At 42.5% G+C, this 21,042-nt stretch overlaps 1 protein-coding gene across 2 annotated transcripts in view; it reads right to left on the bottom strand.

Moving 5' to 3' along the window:
- The window catches only part of MAP3K9 (mitogen-activated protein kinase kinase kinase 9), a 75,222-nt gene extending 54,480 nt beyond the window's left edge, over positions 1-20,742 (bottom strand). For both annotated transcript variants that reach the window (XM_044436791.1, XM_044436790.1), the window contains exons 1-4: positions 20,343-20,742; positions 15,755-16,168; positions 4,457-4,637; positions 3,827-3,975 (exon numbers count right to left, since the gene is read on the bottom strand). In XM_044436791.1, the coding sequence (XP_044292726.1) occupies positions 3,827-3,975; positions 4,457-4,637; positions 15,755-16,168; positions 20,343-20,742 (1,144 nt within the window). The remainder of the gene's footprint in view (positions 1-3,826; positions 3,976-4,456; positions 4,638-15,754; positions 16,169-20,342) is intronic.
- Between the last annotated feature and the right edge of the window lie 300 nt (positions 20,743-21,042).

Raw genomic sequence — 21,042 nt, forward strand, 5'->3', positions numbered from 1 at the left:
CCAGCATTTCTCCCATCCTTATACACAGAACTCTAAAAAATCAAGCATGCAGGTGTTGATAGAAATCAATAGTCATACCTACAGAATACTGAATATACAGTATAAAGCAGGAAGATAACTATAGTAAGAGCAGCAGCCATTAATCCTTGGAACATGAGAATAAGATACAGAATTAGTAAATCTTCAGTTGTGTTCAGCTGCTTATCAAGATCATATTCAAATCACAGAAGAGTGGAAGGAATCTACAAGGCCATCCAATCAAACCCCCTGCTCAGTGCAGGGCTCCAAGTTAATGCAACCCTGACAGATGGCTGTCCAACTGCCTCTTGAAACTGCCTGCAGTGAGAGAGAGCCCACAACCTTTCCAACCGTCAGGACGTTGTTCCTGGTGACCAGTTGGAATACGGCTTCCTGCAACATGAGCCCTTTATTCTGTGCCATGCACTCTGCCAAATCTGAGAAGAGATCCCAACCCTGCTTTGCGTGACAGCCTTTCAATCTGCCCTCATAGGGCTTGGTTTCCAGACCCCTGAGTGCCATTGAGAAGCCCTCTTTATGCCTGAATCTGTAGCCAACAGTGGATCCATATGATGATGTGGATCATCATCACCATCACATTGCATTTATATCCCTCCTTTTCCCCTTCTGTGATGAACCCAAGGCAGCTTACATAGTTCCATTTTATCATCACAATGACAAACCTCCGAGAGTCTGTGACTGCCCCAAAGTCATCCAGTGAGCTTCATGGCTGAATGGGGACTAGAATCTGACTGTCCTAGGACCTCAGTCCAGCACTCTAACACCCCACCCCACTGGCACTCTTACTATTCAAAGTTTAATCTGTTGCTATTTACTGTTTTGCTGCAGTGTCCTGTATCTTATTAAATTATGATTCATTTGTTGATTGATTACATTTCTATGTTTTATGTTTAAGTATAAACTATTTCAAATATTTTTACAGAAAACTGGAATAGAAATATTGTCAATAAAAATAAATAAATGTCCAGATGGAATGTCTCATGAGCAAACTTCCACTCATGCGGCAGACCTTCCCCATCATCTCTTTTTCCCAGACCCCCTAAATCAACTCCAAAGGGCCCCCCCCCCAGTCCTTCAGAACAGATTTAGGAAGCAGAACAGATTTAGGAAGGTGTACAGAGCTGGCAACAGGGGAATCTGCTCCACTAGCAGATGCTCTTCCTCAATTTCAGCCTAAATAAAACTTTCATTGAACCTGATGCAATTTTCATAGAACATTGTGTATAACTTCAGATAGCACAATCAATACAGGACAAGGTCTCCCGTAGGTAAGAGAGTTCCTCCTGTGTCCTCCAGGATATGCAGAAGTTGAAAAAAGAAATGCTTTTCCTTTTTCAGTGAGAGCTGTCAAACAACAACTTTCTAGCTTGCTTATATTTGTTCAGCTGTTCATTGATCCCTGAACAGTGCAGTGGACCCAGCTGAAAGAAAGTCCTGAATCACTGGAACATTCTCTTTCCTCAATTTTCCCTTTCAAGATGAGTGACAGTGTAAGACAATAGCTTTCTTACTGTTGCTCATGTAGCCAAGAGTTATGCAGTTCAGAATGCAATTGTTAGCGATCCGTTCAAACACTGCCACATTGAAAATTAAAGTGGATGAACCCATGGAGCGAGCCTGTATTTTACTTTTTTAACAACTGGATCATGTTTTCAAGAAAGTATCAGAGTACTCAGATAGAAACATTACCTGAAGTTATTAATTAAAAAACCCAATGGTTTAATAATTAGATCAAAATAATGTCACAGGAAGAAGTATCTTTCTCCATAGTACAATTTATCTGTTCTTTTCTCACTTGTTGTTGCCCAGTTCTTGGCGATCAGCAATGCAGCCACACCCTGAGGCCACATCTCCCCCACCCCACCCCACCCCACCCCAACATCAGGGTTAAGACAAGAGGAATGAAAACAGGCCCTGTAACAAAAGGTGCTCTTGCTGGCACAATGAATGAATGAATGCAGGTGTTCTGTGGTTTTTTGTTTTGCCAGGCTCACAGTACTTGCACTAAGGAGGATTACAGTACTGTCCAGACTCCTCCTTAGAGACAAGAGAGTACATTCACCATTGTCAACTCAGCAAAACCCACCAGGAGCGCTAACGCAAGCATATCACCAAATCTGAACTAAGCACAATATGGCAAGAGAAATAAGGGACTTGACCAGCACTTGATATACAGTCTGTTTTCTTTATCTAGCTTTATCTTTCCAGCAAGCACTACAAAACCTTCAAATACAACATTTGGATTTTTAAAAGTCATGTCATCTCAACTTCCTCCCCAGTTCAGCTTCAAATAACTCAAAATGAATAGCATTATGTTGTTGATATTAATTTCCAACACTTAGTTACCAGGTAGCCATGTTAGATTGCTGTAACAAAAATGACAAAGCCTCTTGCAGCACCTTAAAGCAGGGATCCCCAGTCTTTTTGGACCCGTGGGCACATATGGGAATTTGAGAAATTGTGGCACAAAATGTCTAATCAGTGAATCAATTTGGCATCTACCTGTCACCTCTATGGATTGAAACTATGAAGCTCTGTGATGCTGTGTCTTATTCAGCAAAAACTTTTCTTTTGTGTCTATTGGACACACCGGCATCTCTATAATAACGGATTGTGAAATTTGGATGAATGCTGGCAGTGCAAAATGGCCGCTGCTTCTTTGAAATGTATGTTTTGGTAATGCCCAGTAATTGCTTCTATTACATAGATAAATTTTGTACTAGAAGCGTCATTAATATTCACTGAGGTATACACTCTTAAATTATTCATGTAAATTAAGGAATGGAAGGGGAAATGGATTCTCCATGCCCTCTTGACAACTAAAAGAATGGAATTACATAATTGTATTGATAAATACTCACCTGTTATAATGCAACAAAGAACCTTACAACACTTTTGATATATGAATAGGTAGCATATAGATAACTGGATATTTATGTGGATAGTCTGTCTGCTTTTGTTGAATCTTAGGAAAAATTGCAAGAAATCTGTATGCATTTAATACAAAACCACATAAAAATATGCAAAATATGGGGAAAAGATAATAAAAATGAAATAAATTCTCAGGTGCCTGTGGACTCCACATTGAAGTTCTCTGCCTTAAAGACTAAAATTTATCTATTCTGACATAAGGACTAACACTCAGATAATTTAATTTGCTCCCAGTAAGATCACAGTGCAGGTAAATTCAGCAATGATGGTAGAGATGCAAGGGAATGGAATCTTTATTAGTTACTCCCTTGCATTTCTGTTGCAACCCTTATAATGTAATCCCTGTACATTATAATGTAATCCCTGTAATTTTCTCAGAAGATCCACTCTGTTGCATATGGTTATTCCAGGGCAAATAAGCATAGGATTGCAACTTTAATATTGCCATTGGCAGTCTTTTCAGAATTTTACTGGGCAAAGCCACCCTCATGCCAAATTCAGAACACAACTGGGATTTCCAAAGCCACATTAATGTAAATGCTTCATTGTAAATGCTTCTTGAGACTTTTGTTGTACATCTTTATGTGCAGACTTTGAGAGCTCAGAATGGATTATCCTGAATGCAACTCATGAGAATTTTTGGTACAATTTTTGCTATGTGCTGCCCCCTCCTGGCCAAAAGGCTTACCTAGATAGCAATTCGATGTTAAGAAGAAAGTAACCAAAATACTGTCTGGCCTGATAAAGCAATTATAAGACAAAAGCAGTTTACAGTTTTCATTTATAAAATAGGCAGCCATTTAAAGCTACATTTTAGTAACAATATTACATCAGGCCCAATGCAGTCAATTCTTACCTTCCATCAGTCGGGCAAAAGGTTCTGGACAAGTTGAAGGAATGGGAAGAGCAAGTTTATTCATGGCAACACCATATGCTACTGCCAGGCCATCAATTCCTCTGAATGGTACTTCCCCAGTTAATAGTTCCCAAAGCAACACACCGTAGCTATGAAAAGAAAACAAGAAAAAAAAAGTCCCACCTAATGAGAAGGAAGAACTCCCTGGAGAAGAGCCTAATGTTGGGAACAATAGATGGCAAAAGAAGAATGGGACGGCAGAGAATGAGGTGGCTGGATGGAGTCACTGAAGCAGTTGGTGTGAGCTTGAGTGGACTCCGGGGGATGGTGGAGGACAGGAAGGCCTGGAGGAATGTTGTCCATGGGGTCGCGATGGGTCGGACACGACTTCGCAACAACAAGAAGTATACACAATCCCACTCTTAAAATCAACTATTCCAGGCTAAAAGTAGTACATTTTTACAATCCAAAAATTACAAGTCTCCATTTTGTCCAGAATTCAAGAGATATACTGTACAATGTTTGATCAATCAAAGGTCTGGACAGTCAGTAAACAAGCCCAGTTTCAGCCAGAGACTACATTAACTTGTAATCCCTGCATAGCTACAGTTTGATTGCTAACAAATATACCTCCACACATCACTTCCTTTTGAGAACATAGAAGAACGGATGACCTCAGGAGCCATCCAGGCATACGTTCCAGCAGCACTCATTTTGGTCGTCTTATGCCACTCTCTGGCCAGGCCAAAATCTGTGATCTTCAAGTTCTTGTTGCTCAGGTCTCCATTTTCTACCTTCTCGAGTATCAATACTAGCACAGAGGGAGAAAGAAACATTAATATACACCTATTAAAATGTAATGTTTCTGTGAGACTCTAACTAGCAAAAATATTCATCTGCAATGCTTATATCTTGCACTGAGGGAGAAGGGGGAGCCCCGCCTACCGCACATCCTCCTCTATATGCCTAAAGCTCTCTAGATTACTGCCTGGCAGGGTAGGAGACATCACCCTTGACAGTAGCAGGGCAGTCCAAGAACTAAGAAGCCTAATTGTGGAACAGCAGGGAACATTCCTAAGAACTTCCAAGGGAAAGATTTGATTCCACTGCAGTCTTTCCCTTCTGAAAGTCTAACATTTCATGTCTTGTCACTACAATTTGTCTCAGAACTTCTATCATGCTCCCTGGAAATTCCAGTTCAAACATGTTTATCTATCCTGTAGTTCAGATACTGGCATCTACCTTTCTTCAGTGAAGTGAGACCAAATAATTTATTCAGCTTCTCTGCAATCACCTTATCCTCTTTTAACTCATTGTCATCTAACAATCCAAGCACCATTTTATCAGCTTCCTACTTCTGATGTATCCAAATAATTTTTATTGATGAACTTAATTCTGGTAATGATATGGTCCCTCAAACCCTTTGTTATACCTCTTTTCATCTGTTGCCTCCCTTCTGAACAAATTAATGTTCCCCTTTATTCTCTTCATTTGGGCAACGCTTACATTTTCTGAAGGAAGTCTTCCCTCAAAGGTGACATCCAGAAAACATTGTGTTTCTCTCTTCTGTCAGGTCACTTGCCTTGGCCACAATGAATGACTTAGTTCCCTAAGGGCCACACTGGCTCTCAAAATATCAATCACTTTATATGCTGGAAGCCCACTGCATTCACCTCCCCACTCCTTTTTTTAAAAAGGCATAGGTCAGACCTAAAGATTTTTTATTTACACAGAAGTAAGAAGAAGACTCTTAATCCAGACCAGTACTCTATCATGAGGTGTAGCGAGGTGCCCCTTTGCACCTTGCTGTGATACCAATCCATAACCTCCCCCATCCTCTACACAAACACACCTGCAATTTGCATAAGACAGACACCTCCACTGCATTCAGTTGAAAATAATGTATACTTTGGCTTTCTATCTAGGAAAGCTGAATGAACAGGAGAATAACTCCCCCCTAGGATGGTGTGGTTACCAATGAATGGGGATAATTCTGCTTTCTTTCTTCTTTTTGAATCTTCTTGAAAAGAGATTTTTTTTTTAAAAAAGTAAGTGCCTTGCAGGGGGCTCTGTTACCTGTGAATGTTCTCCTGCTAATTACACAACAGGCTACTTAAGCACACAATATGGTCTGGAACTGTTTTTGTGTTGTGTGTTCTTGTTAACATGTTAAGCACAACACAGTTTTCACATTTTCAAAAGTTATCTGAGGAATGAGCAGAAATTTTGACCATTATAAATTATTCCCTGCTCTTTTTATGCACAGTCCACTTATTTCAGTTCTTAGCAGATTCCTTTCCTGAGTGATTGAGCCAAAGATGTATTTTAGATCCTATAAGCAACATCACATTTGCAAGCCCAAGCCTGCATATGGCTGAAGAAATGTGTCAATTCTATAGTGACAGCAGCAAAGATATATACAGCTATGCAACCTAAGATTCCTCCAGCCCCTGAAAGTAAGCCTGTATTTTTCAGTAAACTCAACTTAGCGAGAGACTTTGCAAGACACAAAGCTGCATTATGCAGACGTACAGAACTTAATGCATCCTCTGCCAAACATCCAGGGCTTCTGTCTCCTTAAATATTTCACACGGGGTCATTAAAGCACTATCCTTCGAGATAATGTCTTGAGGAGGCTTTTACAATAAATAGTACAAATAAATAAACAAACCAGGGAATAAAAATTTAAGGAACAAGCCCAGGAAACTAGGTCTGCTCTCCTTTTGATGTCTAGGACATAGGCAAATCTCCACAAATAGGCACCACCACCAAGAAGGCTCCCTGCCAGTTGTCATCCGCCTGGGGGATGCATGTGATGACAACTATCTCAGCATATGGACAGCCTGATATGGAGGCAGACGTTCTGTCAGGTACCCTGGCTCCAAGCCATGCAGGAACTTAAAATTTAAACACCAGCACCCTGCACTGTGCTCAGAAAGACTATTCCCCTACTCCTCACATAGTAGGAACAAAGATTACAGTGTAGCTCTATCTGTAATGGGGGGAAGTACCAATGATGTTAAGACCAAGTTGGCAAGGGGAATGTTATTATTTTATATCACACTTTTCCTCTAAGGAGCACAAGATGATGTGCATCGCTCCCCATTTTATCCTCACAATCACCATAGAAGGTAGCTTAGGATGAAAAGGGCAGGGAAACCGTCCAGTGTCACTCACTGAATCCTGTGACTGAGCAGGGAACTGAACCTGTTACCTGTAGTCCTGTTATGGCACTCTTAAAAACTATGTCGCTCTAGCTAAACTCTTCCCCACCCCACCAAAAGTCCTGATGCTGGCCAAGCTGCACACAGATATCATTTGCATTTTTAAAATGTGCCCATTAACTGTATCTACACAATCAGCAACCCATTTATTTTGGTCAATAGGCCAACCTTGTAAGTAATAATTGTAGTAATTGTTGTGGCCAGTGGTATACAACTATATAATTGATTGATCAATTGACCATATGCACATAACCAGTGGAAGGCCAGAATAAACAAATATGTTTTCAGAGCCTTCCTAAAAGCATGCAGTGAAGGGGCCTGATGGACACTTTATGATGACCCATTCCAGAGGTCAAGGCCTTAATGACATAGGCCTTCTCTCACCTACTTACCCCCTAACTGTCCTCACACGTAAGCAACTGAGAAGAGCTTCTGTTGCTGTTCTTAAAGAGCAGGCAGGTTGATAAGAGGAAAGGTGGTCCTTCAGATAACTTGGACCCAAAGCTTTTAAAGCTTTAAAGGTCAAAACAGCATTGTAAATTGGGGCTCAGAAATGCACTGGGAACCAGTGCGGTACAACGTTCTATGATCTGACTGTCTCACCATGAGCAGCATTCAGGCAGCCACATTCTGCACCATCTTAAGTGTCCAAGTGGTCTTCAAAGGCAGTCCCACTTACAGTGCATTACATGCAAGGTTCATGATCATGATCTCCGGTTAGGGTTGCAGCTGGTGTAACAGCCTAAGCTGACAGCATGCACATTACAGCCTCCTGATTTCCTGAGTCAATGTAGCATCTAGAATGTCTCACGGATGAGTCCTTTGGGAAAGTGTAACCTCATCTAAGGCCATTCACAACCGCTTGTCCAGAGTACTTGGCTATCTTTAGTATCTCCATCTTGGATGGATGGAGGTTGTTGTTCACCATTATCCACCCAACATAGCCTTCAGAACAGATTCAGGAATTCCACAGCTTCCCTGAAATGTGTGGATGCAACTGAAAGGTAGAGCTGAGCAGTTCAGCTGAAACATCCAGAAAACTTTCTTTAGTGGTTTCATGTAAATTTTAAAGCATGGGTGGCAGGATGGTGTTCAAAGATGAACTGAGGGAACAGGTGGGCATATGCTAAGGACAGGCACACAGAAATGGCGGGGGAGGAGTAGCATCAGAAAATCCTCAGCTAAGCAAGTTTCCTGAATTGAGGCTCTATATAGGTCCAGAAGCCATGTGGGTGCAGAGACCATGAGGACTGATCTAGGAGGACCCCACAGGCAAATCATGGGAAGGAAATCCCCGAGGACCCTCTTCAGAGACTGCTCTTTCAGGAAAAACCGGATTCACTTTCATACCATGCTTCTTCTGCTCAACCCAGATAAATAATCTAGAAAGGTGTCTTTGTCAAATGTCTTTTTCTTCTAAGCCAGAAGAATAAAAACTATTGCACTTCCCTCCATCCACTCCCTGGGATGACCAAGTCTGAAATGTGACTGGCATGGATGTAAATAATCAATGTCACCCAATATGGCTTCGACAGTTAGACGGCGACTACATGAGAGGCCAATTTCCTTCGGGCCTTGACCACTCGAATGGTCACCTCTGGAATGCTCCATCAGGCCCCTTTACTGCACCTCACTAACTTACCCTGCCAATAAGCCACAATGGCTTGGTAGTTGGCCAAATAACCCATAATGCACCTGACTGACAAGCTTTAGTTGTCTGCCCATTGCTCCCCATCCTTTCTCCTGTAGGTATTCCTGCAGCCACAGCAAATTTGACTTGTCTTCTCTCCCATCCCATGACTGCAAGCCTCTTTTCCACTCACTGTTCCTTTCTGTCCCTTTTTAAGCATTTTATTTTTATCATGATCTCTGACTTGAGAGCCACTTGCAGCCTCTTCAAAATGCCCAGGAAGTACAACAGAAGTGCTGTCAATGGTTCACAAACTCTTCTTTTTAAACTTGCACCCATAAAGTGCACAGGTGTTTGCCATTTTTTAAAAATTGCTATTTTTTAGCTGTGGTTACATAACTGAGGTACACAGTTCTGCAAGTACAGAAATTAGGAGCCTCAGCAGGGCAATGGCCTAGGCCATACCTGCTGTCAAAATGCAACAGGTACCAAACCTGGACAGCAACCCAAAGAGGTTCCAAATAGGATTTTTTATTTACTCTGCTTTTTTTGACAGCTGTGAATATGCAAGCTATTAAGTGAAAGCAAAGCAATGAGGAATCTTTGCTGGTGAAGAAGGGTTGCAGGATTTACAACCCTTAACCCCTTTTTGCCCTGACTATTCTCATGTTCCTGGCATTTTGCATTTTTCCTCAAGGCTCTAGGAAAGTGCATCCCACCTGAATTTAAAATGGGTTTTAGAGAAGGCAATGGTGTTTATGACAGGGACATATTATGCTGACAGGACAAAAGCTCTCTTAGGCTTTAGCATCTTTCTCAAGGGCAGAAGAGGTTGCCCTTGTCTACTTCCTGATTCCTCTTCAGAAATACAACTCATCTAGGCTAAAGTCTGAACTTTCTTCATATTGTAACATCCCTTCTTTTGTGAGGCATAAAATAATAAACTGGAATTTCATGCAGTGACTATGCTTATACAACATGGCAACCCATGAAGGCTGTCAAGCCATAGTGGCTGGTCTCATCATGTGAACCTGGAGTGCTTCCTGTACGGTGGCTTGCACATGGACAGCAAACCACTCCGACATCCCACTGCTTGTCTGAAGAGTCGCTGGACCCATGATGGGTTCTGTCACCCAAACGTGGGCAACCAACCCCACCATGTGTCCAGGGAGGTAGCTAGCAAGCCACTCAGCCAGGCTGCCAAAATCCTCTTTGCTGCTCTTGCTGAGGTCACCCAGGCCACTGCCACTGCCAAGGTGCCCAACCAGTACAAGGCTGGGTCCATCCTCGGCTTGATGTCCCCTGCCATAATTGTGAGCCCTTTCTCAATCACTGAAGCTCCCCCCACTTTTCCCTTAGATCACTTTTGTGATCTCTGAGCTGGCAGCCATAGACAGCCCCTTAACAGTGCTCGAGTGGCACACTGGAGGGCTTGTCCCTGCTCTGTCACCTATTATTTTTATTCTGCACCCACATGTATAAATATTTTCATCATTTTCATTTTTTTCAACTGCACTTGCACAACTGTGTGTGTGTGCAGTTCCATGTGGGCAAGCATGGGGAGCCTCAGGAGTGCCATGACCTGTGGAGGACTTGCTGTCAAAGGGGGAGCTGACAAAGGAAAGCAGAGCACTGTGTGACTGCTACCTGCCAAAAAGGGCGGCTAATGTATCACTTCCTCCACAGCAAGAACCTGCACTCTTTTGGGGACTGGACCTGACTCTCGCTGTCCTGCACCTTTTCTACCCTTTCCCACTCCCACTTGGGAAGGTGAGCAAGTGTAAGCCACCCCTTTGAAAGGATCACAGAGTTTTGACCACTGTCAAAGGCCGTTCTTTTAAAATTGGGGGGTTTTTGACAGTGACACACACACACACACACACACACACAATATCAGATCCCCTGAGATACTGGTTGAAGGACTTCAGGGAGGAGGGGGGGACAGTCCACAGTGACCCTGACCATCTGTCAAGCACATCATAGGTTGGTTTCATGAACATTTTACCTGCATAGTTTATTTGCAAGGTGGGTTGTTGTGAAGTGTTACCCTAGCCTATTTCTCTTTCACTACTAAAATTGCGACACAATAGGCTTAATAATTTTATTTATTATATTATTCAATTTATTTATTCAATTTGTATGCTGTTCAATTAGCCATAAGGCTCTCTGGCTGACTCACAACATGTAAAATCTTACTTGTGTTTGGTTGCATTTACATTGAGGTTTTTTGTGCCACTATCTACATTTCTAAACCAAGAACCTAATCAGGTACATGACTTGAGAAATTTCCAGAACTAAAAGCATAATAGGATTGAATATTGCTTTGCTTAAGTACCTGATCAGAAAGCAAAGTACTAATGATTTGTCAAATTCTACCTGCTTTCATTAGCTCATAACCTGAGTTCGCAACCCTTCTACAGCAAGAATTTGGCTGCCAACCTTAAAATTCCATGTTCAAAAAATGCTCATTCTGACTCTTCTAGTCAGAAAATTAGCCACACTGAGACTCAATATTATTTACAACAGCTGAAGAAAGAAAATGCCCACATACTGAAAGCATAGCATCATCATTATTGTCAGGTATATTTGACTATCAGCAAAAGACTCATAACTGTCATGTTTCAAACACAAAATATATAATGAATAAGGCATCGTGGCAATTCTTAGATTAAGATGTTGTGCAATAATGCTAAAGCATCAGGGCCTCAGGGGGTCTCACAAAGAAGGATGTACAGAAAAAGCCTTATTTACTCCATCTGAAATAGATGTGATTGCTTTAGATCACAGTACCATTTTCAATTACTCCTATGGAAATTACTTAGCTGAATGTGTCATAGAGGAAGATAAAGTACTTAAAATGTGGACTAAGCTCCAGTGTTGGCAACTGATTCATATAGTCTAGAATAAACCTGTTCTAAATTAAACTAAACCCTTCACTGATCTGTTCTAACCTGACAGCAGAGCAATGCCAGCTTTACAAGTTCATTGAAGTTATTAGCTCACAGAAGAGTTTCTGCTTTCTGTTTTGTTTTGCTATCCCACAAAACACATCTTTGTGCTAGCTATCTGTAATATAAAAAGAAACAACAATTTCTTCCTACTTCATGGTAATGCTTGTTGTTACAGGTGACTGTACACTTACAAACTTGAAACGTATCTTCAGAAGCTGTTGGGAATAAAAAAGGTGATTGTTTTTGGCACATATTTCAAGGCCAGAGAGACTCAGACTCTTCTCAGGTGGAGAGGGAGGAGCCATGGGAAATGCGGTCTCTGGATTTTGAGCGGGAAGAGGCAGGAAGGCTTATCGCAAGGCCACTCTCTCCAGGTGCTCAGGTAGACCCTGAAAATAGCCCCAGTTTGCAACTGCCAGGAAGGGGTGTGGGACAGGACCCAGAAGAGCCTGTGCAAGGCTTGACTCCACAATGTGGCACTGGGAAAGAAGAGCTGCCCAACTAGAGGGTGGCTAAGAGGCTGCCCCATCAGCCTTCCGGAAGCTGGCAAGGGTACTCAAAAGGAGGGTTCTTAGAGGTGGCTTCTAGTGTGGATTCAACAAACCACTTTGTGCATACTCAGAGAATCTTTCTTTGCTGATTATGCTTTGTTGGATGTACAATGAAGAATAAAGAGCTTTTGCCAAAGAATGACCCACTGTTTTGAAAGGGAAAAGGGGGAAACCTAGCTCCTGACAAGAAGCAAACCTGAGCTAGAACTCCCAATTGGAATACCTCTTTCACAATGTAGTGGGAGAAGTGATTTGCAGGAGGGAATTAGGAGGTGGGAGGGCAAAGCTTTCTCCAGGCACCTTTCCCAACACCAGGTCTATGACTGCCTGGTATTCCAAGCCACACGTTAGTGGCCTAAAAATCTAGTGGAGCATATATTTCCAACTGTCACCCTTAAGAAAACTTTATCCCTAAGGAGTCATGCACTGCAGTAAGCTAAAATTAAAGCCTGCCCTAAAAAAACCAAGCAGATAAAACTGTATCACCGACCTTGTAAAACAGAGAGTGTTTGGTGGCTGCATTGCTGACATACACTATGGCACATAGCAAGAATGGACCTGCCCCCTTAATCCTTTCCAGCTGCTCATATGAGAGATGGGGAGGGAAGGCACAGTGTAAGAGGGACTGTACCCTTAGAGCCACAAGTTTTAGCCTGGCTACTAAAACAAGCAAAAAACAAACAAACAAACGCCTCCTTGACACAAATACACTTGCAAGAACTATGGTTGAGGACATACCACAGTTTCTTGTCGTAACCTAAGTGAGTTACAATCCCTTAAAACAGTATGGAAGGAAAAATGTTACTGTCCACATGTAAGTGTTGTAACTCCGTCAGAATTTGTCAAAAAACTAACCTTGTACATACTGTTGTATGTAGCAACTACATAGATATAGTCAACTAATTAAACAGTTTGCATGGACCATACTATTTTGTAGGGATGCTCCCCTAAGCAAAGAGGCTACAAAGTAAAGACACTTTATGAAAGCCTTGTCCTCTAATCTAACTCAAATAATCATTTCCTAATGCAAAGGACAACAAATGCCTAAGCAGTGTTAAGACAGAATTCTTCCCAAGGTCAAAGAGATTTAACACACACTGACAGCTAGCTTCCCACTAAGTATACTGGAAACTGACAGAGAATAGATTTGCTAAGAGGTTTATTCTTGCTGTTTTTGAATTAGTTACACCTTGGTTGCAACAGTGTTGTTTGCTCCCTGGTTAGTGAACATCATTTTCAACCAGTCTACTAGCACTCCCCACAAATTTTCAGAAGCAAGTTCATGCTGAACATCCAAGTTTCACAGAATATCCTTTTTCACTGTGTAGTATTTTTTCTATAAAGTACTGACCACCCCCATACCACCCTAATCAAGGTTATCCCTTACTTTCCCATGAATCAGGCAAGCATTAACCTGATTGGAATGTCTGCATGACTTTCCCAGAAGAGAACACTGTCAGAACAAAGCAGAAATACGGAATTCTTTACACATTAATTCTTCAGCAAATATATGCGAGACCACTGAGAAAACTTCAGCTATTGGACAGTACAAAAATCTGGTAAATAAATAAATGAACAAAGTGGTTGTGTTCCTCCTCGAACAACCATTTGGGATATGTGTTCAAGAATCTTCACAAGGCTATCTCTGGCCTGTACCTACTCACTGTTCCACATTCTCTCTCCCACTCTCTTTCTCGCAGTCTGCCCACACATACTAGGACTACTCCATATTTCCAATGCTGGAGAAGATATTTAAATATCAATGCTGTTATACCAACCCATACCCTTCATATATAAAGTTCTAGGGTACAGAACTTACCAGATTGAACCTCCTGCCAAATTTTTTAACAATACTCATGAAGCTGCTTGAAGTGTTGTAGTTTTAGTTGGTACATAACTCAGATCAATTAACTATGTCAACTCGAAGTGACTTAATCCCCTCTTTAAATCCTTTATTTCAAGAGCAATTGCTAACATGCTTTTCACAAATAATAAATTGTTCAGATTTATCCACACATTATTTCAGCTGAGAGAAAACACTTACCTACCCATCCATTCCTCTACCCAGCTGTCAATGTTAACCCTTCCACTTCTGTCAGTATCCTAGGAATCAGACCAGTAGCCTTCATGGCACATCCCAATCTTAAAAAAGATGGTATACCTCTCTCTACCCCCATGGCAGTAGAAACCATTATTACTTGTCTTAACAGGAAAACTGTTAAGTTACAGATCTGGCTTCAAAGTTAAAAGTATTGATAAATCATAGAAATCCTGAAATCTGGACTCAGCTGAGTTCTTCTGAACATCACAGATGGAATATATGATTGAACCTTGTGAAGATCAGGTAGAGGGAGAAGTCAAGGGAAGGGAAGGGAAAGGGAAGGGAAAACATTTCATATTAGAATAGCTTTGTTACTGCTAACTCTATGATCCAAATGAGCAAGCACAATTATTCTTCTCCCATCTCCTCAACTCCATCCTATGTGCTTAAGGCTTCCTAGCATGTGAAAGAAGAGAAAATTGACAAGAGAATCCTAAAAGAAATAAGAGGGAAAACCTGCTAGACGTTCCACAGTCCGGTGCCCTCCAGATGCTTTGACCCACTACTCACAGCAGTTGTGATCATTGGCCATGCTGGCTGGGGTTGATGGAAGCTAAAGTCCAAACCAGCTGGAGAAAACTAGACTGTGGTATGCAGAGGAGAAACTTCTAGAAGGCTTTATTCTAAACAAAAGCTGTTCGTTTTTCAGTTCTGTTTTTGTTCATTACATTGAGAGTGAGAAAGACGGCTGCTTTGAGTGCTTTTCTAAAGGACTGCTGGCTGGCCTTCAGAAGAATCAGAAGGGGAAAGTGTGGCAGAACTGGCGGAAGCATAGGAATGTGGGCCATGCAAGGACACTGAGATGAGGGAAGCAGAGACACTTATCTCAAGATCAGACTCCCCAGGTAGGCAGGCAGGCAGTTCCTGAGAATAACCAAGATGTACAGCTGGTGGGAGGGGTCCTGAGCAGGGGAATTTTTTCAGACACAGACCAGGCAACCCTGGCTCTTGATCCCATGACACAGTATCATCAGAGAAGAGCAGCCCAATTAGAGCATCAGCACATGCAGAGGCAGCATGCTCACTTTCAGAAGGCCCCCCCTGAAGGGATGGGGCCCAGGCACAATCATACGGAGAATTCTTGGAGTTGATTACTAGATTGGATTCAACAAACAATTCTGTGCATGCTCAGAGAATCATTCTGGATAAAGAACCCTTTAGAATCATTCAATAAAGAACCATTTAGCAAGGAAAGTGGTCTGTGGTTTTTGAATGCATGAAGGAGGAACCCCAGCTCACAACAATTAACAGGTTGAGTATAAAACTTACAGCCCTCTTTGCTTCCTTCCACCCTACTCATTAATTCTCAAATTTAATTGATTAGAATACACTGCTTGTTGCTATGCCGTCAATACTGTCAGTCCTGGTGTGTGTGACTGTCCTTGCTGCTCTCACATATTATTTTACCATTTTCATTATCTCTAGTCTCTCTGACGGCTACTGACATCGCATGCCAAACACCCCCACTTACTGTTGCTGGACTTCAGATCCCGATGGATAATAGGAACAATTGCTTCATCATGCAGATAGTTCATTCCTCCAGCAATTTGGACAGCCCAGTTCACCAGTATGTCTGGTGGAATCCTTTTACCAGACAGCACCCTATTTAATGATCCTCCACGAGCAAACTCCATTATTAAACAAAGGTTAGGCTCCTTTAGGCATACACCTTTAAGGGCAATTATGTTGGGATGTTTTAGCATAGCAAAGAGCTTGGCTTCTTGGTGGACATTCTCAACAGCCTCACTGATGTCTTCATCTGGATCGTAGCGAGCTGCCTTAACAGCAACTTCCTCTCCAAGCCAAATTGCACGATAGACTTTTCCAAAGCCTCCTATGCCAATGATTTCCTCCAGAAGGAGCTCAGAGAAGTCAATTTCCAGCACTAGGAAGAGAAAAATGAAGACATCTAAGTTTGGACAAGATTACCTATTCACAATATTGAGCATCACTTTTCTTCTTCCCAAAAACAATCTAGCCAGAATATTCTAATTTTATAGATTAGCCTTTACTTACCCAGTGTATACTTATGGGTCATTTCATCACTGTCAGAATTTCTTTAGTAGTATCATGATGGTACAAGCAACTACAATTCCATCCATTCACTGATCTAATCTTATTTATAGACTGCACTACAGCAAATGAGCTCTGGGCATTTTACAAACAAGAAATGTATAAAATAATTAAAGTATAAGCAAAGCTTCACCCAGAAAAACTGATAAAGGAGGTACAGCATGGCTCACATGTAAACATGTTTATATGTTAAAATATATTACAAAATATATTGCTAAAAGATGTTTATAAAACATTAATAAAACATTAAAAACAATAGAAGGCCATAATTAGAAACAAACTGAGCAGCATACATATGGCCATCTAAAGCCCTCCACCTACCTCCTATAAGACCATAGTCTAAAATGTGCTAGCTGCATCACTGGCAGTGATGTTATTAGTGCTATCTGTTCCCAGAACCTGTTTTTACAGGCAAAGCATAGTTCAACATTGTACTCAGAAGGAGGATTTGGGATTCTTATGATGATGATTATGATGATGATGATGATGATGATGATGATGAAGTGCTCTCATTAATAGTCTAGTTAACCATTTCTTGAATGCCATTACCAAGGACACCCCTCAGTACTTATCCCCCAATACTCAGTAAGTCCAGAGCCTACAATTTACTAGTTGCACCACTGTTACAGGTCAGACTACTGTAATGCACTCTTTGTATTGCTGCCCTACACTGGATGTCTGAGAAGTGCGTGGAAACTATTGTACAAGAGACGTAAACAAGGGCAAGAGACCATGGTGACATTACATCTCTGTTATACCAAATGTTAACTCCCTATTTGTTTCTAATCTCAGTTCATAGTGCTGGTTCTTACCTCTAAAGCCCTAATGTTCAGGGACAGGATATCTGAAGGATTATCTCCCTCTTCATGAATCTACCCATGTGCTGAACTTAGCTAGAGATGCCTTTCAACATGGTGCTCTGTGATACTGGAAGACAGCAGCATGTGAACAAGTCTTCTTCAGATTATGTAACTCACTAGCCACTTCTCTATTTCTTTGAATGTGTTCAAACAGAAAGTTAAAGTAGCTTTGCCTGAACACATATTTTTGTGACTGCTTGATGTTTTCTGTTGCTCTGCTGTTTCACCTGTTTTTTACATTGATGGTATCTGATTTATTAAATGTATAGGTATTTTAATCATTTTCTCAGAGCAGTTTGATTTCAGTAGCAATCTCATGAAAATGCAAATTAAAAACAGAAAAAAATGCTGCTCAGCTGATGCTCTCAAATAATTCCAAGGAAGCCCTAGAGCAGATACTGTTAAACCATACAGCCTCAGTAGTTCTTGAAGAAGTAGCAGGAGCATGCCAGGTTGAAAGGTATAACAATTAGTAAGGAAGCTGCAACAAGACCAGTAAGCTTCTCCTTCAAATAGGTGGCTAATGATATTAAATGAAGCCCATTAAGTCCATCTGATCAAGAGCCATCACTACTGATATCTCCCAGAATAGATACAAAAAGTAGAATTCTGAAATCTAAATGCAAGAGTTGCACAGAAACTTGGCAAAGGCTGAAAAACAGGAAATTCTGTGCCAGTATTAGGAAATGCTCTTGGCATCTTACATAATCTTTCATTCAGTTCCATAGCGGGGAAAAGGAAGTTTGAGTGTGTCATAATATAAGAGACAGCAAAAATTACTTCTACATTCCCCACTTAGAAAAGCTTTCATAATTTCTATAAGACTTCTGCCAAGTAAGTTCTAGATGAGAATTCTATTAAATGTGATGCTTTGATCTAATACATCATAACGCAGGGAAAGGTGACCTGGTGCCCTCCATAAGTTTTGGTTCACACTCCTCATAATCTGATCATCAGACATGTTGTTTTGGGCTTATATGAATTATAGCCCAAAATATCTGAAGCACACAAGGCTGCTCATCACTGTCATAATGCTTATACTAAAAATTCCTTAATCATCCTTATGATACCAGTAAGAAGCGAAGGTTCTGAGTCAAAGAGTGCTGAATGGACAGCTCCTTTGGAGCTATATTTCCAGTAGGACTGCAAACAGCAGTTGTGCTATATTTTCTCAACACTCAAATGTATGTGAACCTCACCATTTTTGCATCCTGAAAATCCCGCTAGCCACTGGCATATGATTTACGTAGGAAAACAAAATTGTTTGCTTAACAGTAAAGACATACACATTCATGCACAAAACAGTGTAGGCAGTCGTGAGAATCTCACCCGAGTTTTCATAAGCAATACAGAGATCACATGGTTGCACAAACCATATTAATCTACAATTTAGGCCTCGTGCAGCCATACTATATGTGATCTTTCAGAAGCCAATCTAGTGTTTCATGTGCAGCCTGAATTAGGGACAGCAATTGCTACATGGGTCTTCCAATCCACATGCAACAATACTGATGAATCTGTCCATGTGACTTCCCACAGGATGTGGAGAGAGGACAGAACATAAACAGAGGATTTTCTTTGTGGATGCTTTCTTCAGAACAAGATTCATCACAGGTTTGGAAGGTGCTGGTACTGGAGGCAACTGCGATAGCTTCCCTTTCCAGATTTTTTTCTCTGCTTCCCCTTGAGTATGTGGGTGAGAAGGGGGCGTTACTTTCCTTTCTTGCATTTCTATATATTCCCTTTTCTCATATAAGTTTTAAAAGACTAAACATCTGATACAGCAATTAAATGGGGGCAATGCTCTAGAAAGAAAGAAAACATGCTAACAGTTCCTTGCAAAAACCAGTGATACCATAGGGAAATTTGCAATGCTGACACTGCACACTTTAGTACCTTGGCATTTGCTTGAGTACAAGGAGAGTACTGCAGCAACATGATGGAAGACATACTCTGAACAAGAAGTCCAGATTAAGAGAACAGAGGCTTACTGCTCAGATCCTAAGCAATTTTATTTAAAAGTGTATCCATGTGCAAAGATAGTAAAACCACCAGAAAAAAAGGGTTTGCAAGCCTCTGATATTGAGGGACATGGCAGTAAACATAAAGATGATTATCTTCCTAATAAGACTCAATGCATTTTACTCATAATCCACTGAAATAAGTTTTAGAGCATTAAAGTTTAACAGAGCACACTGATTTTCCTAATCACATAAAACACATCAGTAAGATTGTGGAGACTGAGTCAAGCTACAGCTCTTCAGAGGGGGAACCCTAAAAACCACAAGAACTTTGAAGAGATGTGACCCGACAAAAATAAAGAAAGGCCAGCTGAACAGATGTTACTGTATGGTTGGTCACATCCTCTTCGCAAGTACTGATTTCTGCTAAGGAACCAGGCAACTTCTTGATTCCAAGGGCAAAAAAGCAAAGTACTTATACAGTGTATACACGATTCAGCAACAAAGCCACCAGTTTGTGGTGCTGTAATCTATCACCAAGCAGATACCATGAAATGTCATTAGGCTGAATAACATTCATCTGACCTGAAGCAGCCTGGCATTTAATTAGCTTACTGAGAAACCCAGAGGAGAAAAGGTGAGAGGATAGAATGAGCAGCTCTTCCCAAGCTCTTCACTGCTGCTGAGATGAGAAGGAAGACATAGAAAAAATAGCGGCAGGATAAACATAGCCAAGCCTCCAGGGCCACGCCCCTTCCTTTGCTTCCTCTGGAAGCATCTTCCTTACGACATGGGCAAGATCATGTCCTTGCAGTCTCATTAAGCCGGGAAAACTGCCACCTCTAAGGAACATTTCCACAAGCAAACCCGTTAAAATCCTACTTAATCAAAAACATGGAACCCATGAACATGAACAGGCGACCCGCGGGCGCGCTGTTTCATCCAGGGCAGGATCCTTCTCCGATTTACCCTGCCAAGCCACAAGGAGAGTTTCACGCGAGGTTGAATGGTCGTCTGCACGGGCTTACACGTAGAAAAAAAGGGGGCAGGACCAGCCTTTCACAAGAAGCAGGGTTTTAAGGGGTGGTAATCAACCTCGGATCGGCACCGGGCTGCTCCTGGGGCTGTCACTCCGACCGCGCCGCCCCTCCCCCTCCGCTCTTACACTGTATGGCCGGGGTCTGCGGGTAGTGGGACCGAAGCTCCGCGGCGGCGCCTTGGCGGAGGCAGAGGCTGCTGCTGCTGCTGCTGGTCACGTAGTTGCTAGGGAAGATGCCGACACGCTGGTCGATCTGGCCCGTCCACCAGCCCTCGTCGCCCGACACCTGAGAGTCCTGCGAGAGCACCTGCACCACGTCGCCCGGGCGCAGGCTCAGCTCGTCCTCGCCGCACGCCTCGTACTCGAAGACGGCCGTCCAGAGATCGGTCCCGCCGCCGCTTGAGGCTGCCCCTCCAGCCGTGCCCCAGCCAGGGCCGCCCGCCGCCCCGTCGTCTTCATCCTCCCCCTCCCCCAGCAGCGGCGGGTGAGCGGGGCGGCGCGGGCTGCGTGCTGCAAAAGGCTCCATGGGGGGAAAGGAGGAGGAGGGAGAGGAGAAAGGAACGGCTCCTCCATAAGGCGGGAGGCGCTGCCCGCGGGAGGAGTCGCCGCCTAGAGCTCATACGGCTGCCAGCGCCAGGTACGCCCCTGAAGAGCCGCCGAGGCCGGGAGCACAACAGCGCCACAGCCCGCCGCGCAGCGGCCGCGGCGGCGGCGACGGCGACGCCGGCCGGCTCTGCCGGAGCCGCATCTCGCTCAGCCACCGTCGTCGACTCCACCAGAGGCTGAGGCACCAACCGCGCATCCTGAGCCACCTGACTGACCGGCA

The sequence above is a fragment of the Varanus komodoensis genome, unplaced genomic scaffold (genome assembly GCF_004798865.1).
Source record: "Varanus komodoensis strain SLA01 unplaced genomic scaffold, ASM479886v1 scaffold3, whole genome shotgun sequence".
Classification (NCBI taxonomy): Eukaryota; Metazoa; Chordata; class Lepidosauria; order Squamata; family Varanidae; genus Varanus; species Varanus komodoensis.